The sequence below is a fragment of the Pinus tabuliformis genome, chromosome 7, assembly GCF_031772625.1.
Source record: "Pinus tabuliformis cultivar Carrire ecotype Pingquan chromosome 7, CPIR1, whole genome shotgun sequence".
Taxonomy (NCBI): Eukaryota; Viridiplantae; Streptophyta; class Pinopsida; order Pinales; family Pinaceae; genus Pinus; species Pinus tabuliformis.
The window spans coordinates 479,803,863-479,814,826 of NC_142293.1; the positions used below are offsets into that span (position 1 = coordinate 479,803,863).

Below are 10,964 nucleotides of genomic sequence, written 5' to 3' on the forward strand. Positions count from 1 at the left end.
TCAAATTTAGTTTTGTTTTCTTCACTTTGATAATAAGGATGTTGTAAGTGTTGAAAAATCTTTTCAAGCCAATGCTTTGAATTTCGTTCTCTGCCATGAACATCCTCTAAATAATGGCAAGGGCTAAACAACCTTTTTGAGTTGAAAAATGCAAGATTAGGGAATCTTCCGTTCAAATTCTCTACGAGAGCTTGAACATAATCTTTTGCAAGTTGTTTGCAACTTCCTGTTGAACCTTCAATACACGGTTTCCATGATTGTTTTTGTATATCAACACAATCAACATATGCATGTGGAATTGCTACAAATCGTAATTCATGCTTGTGAACAAGCCCCACATTGTCACAAATTTCTAGAAAGACAAATTTAGAGGAATCTATAAATTTAGATAAATAACATGCGCCATCTGCAAATGTGTCGCTTTTTAAAAACCACCTTTTCAAAGTGTTTACCATGACATCTATGGTTGCCCCTAAAGAGCTGACATCAATGTACTCTTCTTGGAATTGCTTGTTCAACTTGTTTAATTCACACATTATATCTGCAAGCATATGTAAACAAAATTGTACTGAAAATATTCTTTCCTTATCATACCATGAGTCTTTTCTTTCATTTTTCCACAATGTTAATATGGGAGGCATAAGTACAACAAGTCTTTCAATGACTTGTCCCCTTGAAAGCCATCTAACTCCATGGATTTGAGGAGCTTGAAGAGTTTCAAGTTGCATAAGTTCCTATAGAGCAATAAGTTGACTATTTCTTTTCGTAGAATTTTGCACCCAAGAATATACCTTATTTTCTAATTTCTCAACAAATAATAATTCAGGTATTTTTTTTGAAGCATCTGATGCGGCTAAGACTTCACGATGAGCAATGCAATAAACACCTACAAGATTAGGTACATCTTTCTTCAAGAAAGTGATAAAACCATTTTCATTACCAACCATTGAAGAAGCGCCATCTGTGGAAACTCCTATCAATCTTTCTTTTGAAAGGCCCCTTAATTCCATTAAATGTTTGATTGCATCATAAGTTGTTTTCTCTCTTCCATCGCAAACATTTATGAGCTTTAAATACTGTGAAATTGGAGGACCCAATCCTTTTGAGTTTAAAAATGTGGCATAAATCACAAGATGTTTTTCTAAACTACGGTCTGTACTTTCATCTAACATCAATGAAAAAAAAGGGCTATCTAGCATTTTGGAAATTTGTAGCTCTTCAAGATACTGAGATATAGCAAAAAGGAATTCTTTTGCAGCCATGTGATTTGTATATGATGTATAATCTTTGTTCTTTGGCATATTTGGCGTGTGTAAAGACATTGTAAACAAACAAAGAGATTCATATTTTGAGAGTGGTAGATCCTCTTGCACCATCCAATATACTAATTTCATAGTAGTGATGACTCTTTCTTTGTTCATATCATCAACGTATGCAATGTGTTCTGTAATATACTTCGCCTTCTTCTCATTTCCACATATCCACTTTTCCTGTGAGAGTTTATGAATGCTTGAACTAGCATGAACAACTATAGAATCATGCTGCAATGTAGAGCAACTAGTCCCAATTCCCCATTGCCCGATTACCTTATGCATTTCACAATATATGCATTTCATAACTGTTTTTCCTTCATGCTTTGCCTCTCTCAACCACTTATACTTAGTTTTCCACTAATCACGAAACTCTCTTTTTACTTTCATATTTATTTTCTTTTGGCTGCTAGGTTCTCCATGGTGAAATTCTTCATCATTTTCTTCATTATGCTCCAAGATATCATATTCTTCATTATGCCCCAAGACATCTAAATCTTCATTTAGATCAAAATCATGATATTCTTTATCGGGCAATGAAACTTGAGATGTAGTAGACCATCCAAAGAGTTTTTTGATAGAAAGTTGATTTCCTTTTTTTGAAAACATTTTTGATATATAATACCTATATAATAAAAATAAATTATTTAGTATATATGAATTTCATTTCATCAACTAAAACCATATTAAAAAAATAATCTTGCAATGATTCAAGAAATGATATTAACCACGGAATATACCTATTTATTCTTTATAATATTTAATAATATGCCTGTTAATTCTTTATAATATTTAATAATTTCTCAAGTCTAGGTAAACTTTTTTTCAATATTTACAATAAATTGTCTAATTTTTCTATCCATTTCAATGATTTGTAAAGGCAGAAAAGTTGAATGTTTTAGCATAAATACATTACAACTTCTGTTTGCATTTAATAATGGTGATTTCAACAACACTATTTCTTGGAGTTTAAAGTGGACATATTCAAATTTTTATTTGAGTTATTATTTTTCTATTCACTTTTTGCCAAAAAAAACACTAATTTTTATTTGGTTTAAATTGTATTAAATCCATATATAAATACAATTTTTTCTCACATAAAAATAAACAAATTTATATATGAATTGACTTACTCCTTCTTAAACACTTGTTGAAATTTGCCCACAAAGTAGGTTTCTCTTGTTGCTTGGACGAAAAAATTTGGAGAATTGTGGTAGTTGTCCTGTTGTGGCCAAAATCAAAACAACAAATTTAACTATTTTTGAAACGCCAACAAAAAGTATGAGGACAACCTGTAAATCTTCATTGTAAATTTTTACTAAATATTAAAGATAATAAACATGGAACGTTTCTTTTAAGATAATCAATTTATATCTTCAAAAATATAAGTTTTTAAAATAATTAATTTATATATTAGAAAATACACTTTAAATAATGAAAAATTTTATTTCTGTTTTAAAAAAATATAACAAAAAAATAGTAAAACTAACACGTAAATAAACAAATTCAAATAACTAAGGAGTAGCATACTATATAAACATAAAACAGAATGTGATATGGCGAAGGCAAACAAAACCATAGTAATGATGTTCCAAAGATTATTTATTACTCATTACTTGCTATAATTTTCAGTCATTCCATGCCTGCAACTCAAGACGGTGTGACTAGGGAGAGGTGTAACCAGGGTCCCTCTCCCGTTGGATAGACCACCTACCATTGTATGTGATCATTTCCCAAGTTCACAGTGAATGCATTGTGAATATATTCAATCCTTGCAAAAAGGCATGGGAGGACTGAAAAGAATTAAAACAAGGGCTTCAAAAAGTGATCTAAGATGCATTGCAAATATATTTAATCTCTGAAGAAAGCAAGGGAAGACTGAAAACAACTACATAAGCAAGGGAAGACTGAAAACCACTGCAACCTATGATTGGGTGACCATGGCATGACAATTGAACGAACCCCATCCTTAATTGACCATCGATCTTGATAAGGATTCCATAGTAACCTTACTTCCTCATCCATTTCAATCATGGCCCATATATATCCGATTTCATCAATCTGAGCCGGAAGTCCTTAAAGCTAGGCGTGAGCGTAAAGATGATAGGAAGAAATTATTACCCAGGCATTCATATATTTTTTAGATGGCCACGCTCTAAAGTTTATTTCTCTATCAATGTTGTTATAAATATAACCCACCCATCACATAATAATAAAACCACAATCAAAATACACAAAGCCAAGTAAAGATAGAGAAAAATTCAATTTATTAAAAATTAAAAAAACAAAACACTACTGTGTTAGAGAGATATCCAGCAAGCATGCATAGAAAAACGAATAGAGCAGAGCATCTCTCAAATATAAGTAGTGTGAAACACTATCTATGGCTATCACTTCCCGGTTACTTGGTCAGCTGAGTTCTAGTTCTGTAGCATTCGAAGTTCCAAACTTTGCAGAGTTTTTCTTATGCCCGCTTCTCACCACATTCAATAATGAATAACTTACAAATGGCAGTTGATTGGAATTTTCCATGAATTGGAAGTTGCAACTTGCAAAGGAATCACACCCGGATGCGGGTGCTCTCGAGGCTCATTCAGTGCGGGTTCATGTCAAGCCGGCAGCTGGATTTGCACCTGGCAATCCTGCACGGCCTTCAATCTCCTCCCGCGGATGATATGAATCACTCTCAGTACCGACAGTTCTTCAAGCATTCGGCATTGAATGCGCTCCCTGTTCGAGACTCTTCGTAGGCGGTTATATTCATGGCTTCGTTTGTGGTTTCGGCTGTCAGTCTCATCGGGTCTCTCTTCATCAGCCTGTCCTTATTCCTGCATCCTTGTGTTGCTTTGGTAGCTTGAGGGTTTCTCCGGTGTAAGCTCCTTACCTGGCTTGCCCACCTTCGCTCCTGTTATGTCTGGCCCTGTTCATCTCTTCCCTCAGGTCTCTTTGTTCTCCTGACGATGGTGCGTCGCCGTGGTTGCTCTCGCCGTGGAGGAAGCGGTGGAAATCGCGGACGTTCTCAGCCTGCTCCCTAGAACATCATACCTTTGGCTTCGGCTTCCCCGTCCTCTGATCATGGTAAGCCCTTCCCGCATAATTCATTCCAAACCACCCGCTTTAAATTTCACAGTCGTCTCAACAGACCGATTCTCTCAGCTAGCATTACTGTCATTTTGGCTGAGGAAGAAGATAGGCCCAGTATCTTTGTCCATAACTCACCCTTGCAGACTCAGGATGATAGCGTGCTCCAGGGAGATGAGGTAGGAACTGTGTTTACTCATGGTGACTTGCAGGTTGAGGGGAACGTTCCTGAGGTCCCTAAGCCTCCAGAGGATAATGCTTAGAACAATTTGACTACGGTCGATCCAGCGCACCCATCAGATTGCAATCTCTGTTTGGTAGCTCCTCCAGGTGGCAGCGACACGGGCGTCGGGGACAATGTCGATGACATGTGGATGGGCTCTCCTTGCCGGGTGGAGAAGGATGCTCGGGACCCTTTGCAAAATGCATGATGCCTCCGGAACCGCGCCTGCTGTTGCAGTTTCCCTTCTGGTTCTTCTATCCTATGTGTTATGCTATTCTGGCTTTTGTCAACATGTTTTGTATCAGGTCTTGGCTCGGTATAGTTATCAGCTCTCATGGTCATAGGCTCTGTATCAAGTCTTGGCTCGGCAAGTTTATCAGGCCTTTGTTTTTGTTCAGTTTTGTATATCGGTATCAAGGCAACACAGAAATTATCATGGCCACAGTTCTCATATGCCCTGTAATGGTGTTTACCACCTTGGCCAGCATTTTTTGTATGTATGGATTCTGGAATTATGTACTGGGTCTTCTCAATCCGGGAATTGGGTTATCGGGTTATCTGGTCATCTGGTTATCTAGTCTTATGTTCTCTGGGTCAGTGTTGTTGGATGGCTTCAGCCTCCTCTTAGGTCTTGACCTCCTCGTAAATATTTTCTCTTTATTAATAGATTTAGCCTTTACTTAGAAAAAAAAACTTGCAAAGGAATCACCATAAATTAGTAACATAACTCGGCAGTGGATAGCTGGGAATTAATTACCATACCATTTACTTGTTGAAAACTAGAAGTTGATATTTATGACTTAGTCTGGAATTCGGATAGTTGTCACTTGCGAAATTGGGAGACTGGTGGATTATTAAATAAGATATTAATAATGTTAATGAATCACTCTTCACAATTATTCACTCTCCATTCAGCACAAGGTTAAATATATATATTAAAAAAAAAAAATTAACTTTTCATTTTTAAATATGTTTGTCATATTGACATTTTTAAAAATTATTGCCAAGTTACAAATGACGTAGAGATTTGGAATCAGAAAATATTTTACATATTTTAGATATAAAAAGGCCAAACACAGGTATAAGGGTGTCAAATTTAAACCCTAACCAATTTATAATCCATTGTTGACCCAATAATTTTGAGGGTTGACCGACTAACCAACTCCGCATTTTTCATAGCAAGACCCACACTTAGTCGAGGTTGAGTGATGTTCTTCCTTCCAATGAACATCGTAGGCCTGATTGGCCAACAACTTCAACCAAAAAAATTGTCTCAAACACAATTGCATTTTAAAGTAATAAATAAATAATATTTATAGCAACGCTGAAAAACGATTACAGTTTGAATTTAAAAATAATAATTAATGTTTATTCTAATCACCCCGTACATGATTAAATAAAATGTATTTATCACTTTTAAAGTTGGCCTCGACAAATCCATAGTTATTATCTTCCTGCTATTAAGGGTCTTTTTATATTAAATGAAAATCTTAAAATGATATATAATTTTCCTATTAATAAAGGTAATAATTATCTTTCTCGTACCAAGTAAGTGGAGGCCAAAATAAAAAGAGTAGTTTAATTAGGTTATAATTTTGTCAAGAAAATAAAGTAAATTTTAGTAAGATTTTAATTAAAATTTAGTGGAAATTTTAGTAAATATGAGTTATAGTTGTTAAGTTTTAAGATTTTAGTTTGGATGCTTTAATAATTGTTGATGATGCTGAATTTATTTCCACCATAAAACAAATAATTTAAACACTTTAACATTTAAATTTCTTGAAAAAAAATCAATTTCCAACCAACATTTTAACGTATGAATAACTCCATAAACTAAAAAAATTGCTAACTTGCTAGCATTTAATAAACTTTATCATTCCTCAAACACTCAACATGTGCAACAAAATTCTAATTTTTGTGGGGACCAAATGTCAGACTCATTGTTTGAGAATATGTAAACGGTTTTGTACATCTTCACACAAAAGCCAACTTTACGTCACGCCAAGAAAAATGCAAGTGGGCTTTATTGTGCCCCATACTGCTAATAAACCTGAGAAAAAGGAGAATGCAAGTGGGTTTATTGTCCCCCATAACGCTGATAAACTTGGCAGAGAAAAAGGAAAATGCAAGTGGGTTTTAATGTCCCCATACAGCTAATAATCTTGCGAGAGAAAAAGAAAAAGGATTTATCATTGAAATCACTACTTCTCAGCCGCCACTACCGCTAAAAGGATTTATCATTGAAACACACGCTATTTTTTGTTATTCAAAATCTTCAGTGTGTACATTGTCAGTAATAATGATAGCTGCCGCGTATCAAACTCAAATTTCATGGTTTAATTTTTTGTTTTTATAATAGATTTGTTTTCAAATGTGTCGGAATTATTTATTAAATTTGTGATTTCAATAAATTTTGACTAAATCATAGAGAAATTAAATCAGACCAAAAAATTTTCAAAAAAATCTCACTAAAGACATTATAACTATCATATTACCTTTTTCTTCTGCATAAATCTTTGCGAAAGTAACCCTGGCTTTTCCAAAGAATATAGGCATAGATACTGGCTGTCTGTGCATACTGTCACTGGTAAGGGCTAACTTGGAGGACTATTTAGAGATTTTTCGATTGATATTGTTCAACAGAACGTTTCCTTGAACACCAGAGGGTCTATAAGAGCAAATGGATATGCCACTGGTGGTGGCTAATCTTTTTACTGTTCATTTTCCTTGCAGAATCAATGAACAATTTTGAGGAGGTATAACAGGAATTGACTATGTATATGAATCTTTAACTGGATTATTAATTTTAATTTCCCAAAAAATATGAGTACCCGATGGAGTAACAGTACATCAGAATTGGTCCTTTTCAATCCTCCTAACTATTCACCAAAATCATAAATCATATATTATTGACCCTTTTCAATTCGAAAACACAGGAATTCCTCTGTAAACTGAAAGCTGAATAAAAAATAACAAAGATGAAAAGACAGTAATTCCTATGTGAACGAAACTGAAAACTGAATAATAAAAAACTAGATGTAAAAGTAGGCCGTTAGTACTGAAACAATGTTTATCAAGAAATAAAAAAATTATATAATTATATTGATAGACAAGTTTATTTTAGAAGATGTTTTTTAATTTTTATGGAATATGTTGAAATAATAGTGTTCATTAATTTTTTATATAATTAATGATAATAAAAAAATAATAATAATAATTTAGTTTATTTTTTTATTTTTTAGTTTGGACATTTTAATCTTTATTATAAATTGATATTATATTTATAAACATATTGATGTCATATTTACAAATATTTAATTTATATAATTGTACCAATAAATAATTAGAAATATTTTTTTTAATATAATATGATTACAAAAATTCAATTTTTATACATCAATTAACAAAAAAAAGTATTTTAAAAAAATTAAATTTTGATTTTTAAAATATTCAATTTAATAGGTAAATTTCACATAAATGTTAGATTTCTTAAATTTGTTGAACTCAAACTAATTTAACTCAAGAATAATATAGGAAAGTAAAAAATATACAAATATTACTATATTTATTATACTGAGTGAATATTACAATATTTATTACACTGTTCACTGAGGAAAGATTTGAATACTAGAACCTAATATATTTATTTATTGTTCAGAAAAGACTTGAATCTGGAACCGTGGGACCAAAGTCCTGGCCAGTAAAGATGCCTCACCTCGGCTCAGAAAAACCAACATGAACAATAACTATAATCCGAAATTATTAGGATTTGGACAGCACAATGAGGGATTGAAGGAAAGGCAACTTGATGATGGTGTGGCTCTTGAAGCCTGCGCGCTGGAACAGCCCTTTGAATTCTTCCTCTGTTCTCTCCTTCCCACCGGTTGTATAAACCATCATCGATATATCATATAACAATCCCAATCGCCTCGACATGCTTTCACCTTCTTTGTCTCCACCAACAATGGCTTCCACAATTAACACTTTTCCCTTCGCTGGCGTTGCCTCGTAGCTTCTTCTCAGCAATTTCACACACTCCTCGTCCGCCCAGTCATGGAGGATCGACTGCAGAAAATGATAATAGAATATTATTAGCCCTCAACACATAGGAATAATAGGTAAATTTGTTATGGAAAAGGAAGACCATAGATGAATTCATCACCTTCATCATGACTGCATCGGCAGACGGTATGTGCTCGAACATATTTCTCCCCATATGCTCCACCCCTGCAACACTCACTCAATCCCAGTTACAACTTTCTATAAATCATCTTGCTATCGTGTTATATCAAAAAAAAGATATTACTACTCTTACCAGTTATGGGAAGCGCAGTGGCTACGACATGAGGCAGATCGAGATTGATGCCACGAATGTGTGAATGTTCCTTCACAATTATGGACAAGGAAGTGCCTATGCCTCCTCCAACGTCTACCAGCGTGGCCATACTCTTAAACCCATCTTCATACATCTTCGCCACGGAAGCCATGACAGTGCTGCTATTAGCGGCCATGGCGTTGTTGAAAATCTGGTTAGCTTGGGGATCGCTGCCCAGATATTCCCAGGGACTCATACCATAAGCTTTGTTAAACGTGTAGCAGCCCTCCAGGACAGAATCGTGCAAATGTTGAAAAGCGTCCAGGTAGACGTTGTTTGCTATCAGGAGCAGGAAATGCCCGCAAGATTGCTGAGTTTCACCCTGCGCTAGCAGCTTCGAAATGCCAGTCAAGCCATACTTTCTTTTCTTCAGGTCTGCACCGTCTCCCTGATTTGCTTCTTCCTCTTCAGTAAAAACGCCATAGGAAGCAAGGAACCTCAGAATTCTGTGGAGGTATCCCACATCCACATGGGAATTACTAGTAGATGAGGAATTAGCAGCAGCAATGTGAAAAGCAATCTGCTCAACGGAAAGGGGACCTCCGTTGCCTCGTGTGGCAATGATGTCAGGAATGTTGAGCAACACGGCTGCTTTCAAAGCCAACGGCTTGACTGCAGAGAGTATCATTTCATACAGCTGGAGCTGGTGCGTTGCTGCGGGATCCCGTGATGAATTGATGTGTTGGACGGTGGCAAGAGCCAGAACGTCATCAATGGAGTCCATGGGATCTGCTGCCATTTGAGTAGAGATGATGAAGGAAAGGAATGAGTATGGAATGGGATGAAGCGAAGTTTCACAGAAGCTGCTGATGGATTTATACATGAAACTTGAGTGGCTAGCAGCTGCTTTACGTCAATCCAGGGATATGATTCAAATGATCTGTCGTCATCTTCATCCACACTGAACATGTGCACAAATAACTTCGTTAACTTTAGTATGACAATAACATTAAATAATATTTAACCGACTTTTCTCAACTTTCATGTGGAAACTGAAACTATTACATTGTTTATGTAACTATAAATATATCTTTTCTCACACATTTTCTATGAATAATAGGATATAATTTTAAAATAATATTTACTGAAATTAACAATAATATTTAAAAAGTTTACATGTTCCTTTGAATTATTTAAGATAATGGTGGGAACTAAATATAATTCAAAGATAATGGTGGGAACTAAATATTTTATAATGGAATAAATATTATAGGGTAGTTAGTTTTTGTCTTTGTAGCTTATTTTAAATGTAGCTAAATAAAAATAAAATATTGAATTTAAATCAATTTACGTGTTACTCATTGATAAATTGAGGTATTTTGTTAATTGTAATTATGCATTGTTTGAGGGTATCAACACTTTGGTTACTAATTTTATTTGTTGAAATATGAATTCATCATTATAAGTAGATTATGACCTAAAACTGCTTTTCATTGACTATTCACCTCAGATGTGGAAACACATGTGAATAATCCAAAACCCAAAAGTATTTGAGATGTTTAAAAATTCACCCCCTTAAAAGCTATTATCAAGATATTTTAGGTGGTTAAGTCTCGTCAACATGCACATGATGATGTAGTTGCATATTACCGTCTTAGACATCAACAAAAAATAAACCAATAACATTTAAAATTAAAATTTTGTTTTTATTAAAAAAATAAAGAAACAATTAAATAAATATTAAAATAAATGATTTAACATATAATTAAATTCAAAGTATTAGTAATATCATTGAAATTACTAAATAAAAATATTAATTTGATTTTTAAAATTTGATTAGAATTTTACATTTATGAAAATTTATTCTTTTATAAAATCTGTTTATATATATTACCATTACTTTATGAAAATAATAAAACATATTGTAATATTGTATCACTTAAAGATATTTTATAATTTTTTTCTTTTATTTAATGTGAGACTTGTTATATAATATTGTTGATTATAATTTTTTGTATTTATATAAAAAAAATAT

The 10,964-nt window shown here is 33.7% G+C and overlaps 1 protein-coding gene across 1 annotated transcript; it reads right to left on the minus strand.

Annotated features, from left to right (window-relative positions):
• Positions 1 to 8,145: 8,145 nt before the first annotated feature.
• Positions 8,146 to 9,818, minus strand: LOC149248081 (flavone 3'-O-methyltransferase 1-like). The gene is made up of 3 exons (XM_089455997.1): positions 8,930 to 9,818; positions 8,777 to 8,841; positions 8,146 to 8,679 (listed from the first exon to the last, which is right to left on the minus strand). Exons 1-3 carry the CDS (start codon positions 9,810 to 9,812, stop codon positions 8,377 to 8,379), a joined length of 1,251 nt encoding a protein of 416 aa, XP_089312123.1. The 5' UTR covers positions 9,813 to 9,818; the 3' UTR covers positions 8,146 to 8,376.
• Positions 9,819 to 10,964: the final 1,146 nt, after the last annotated feature.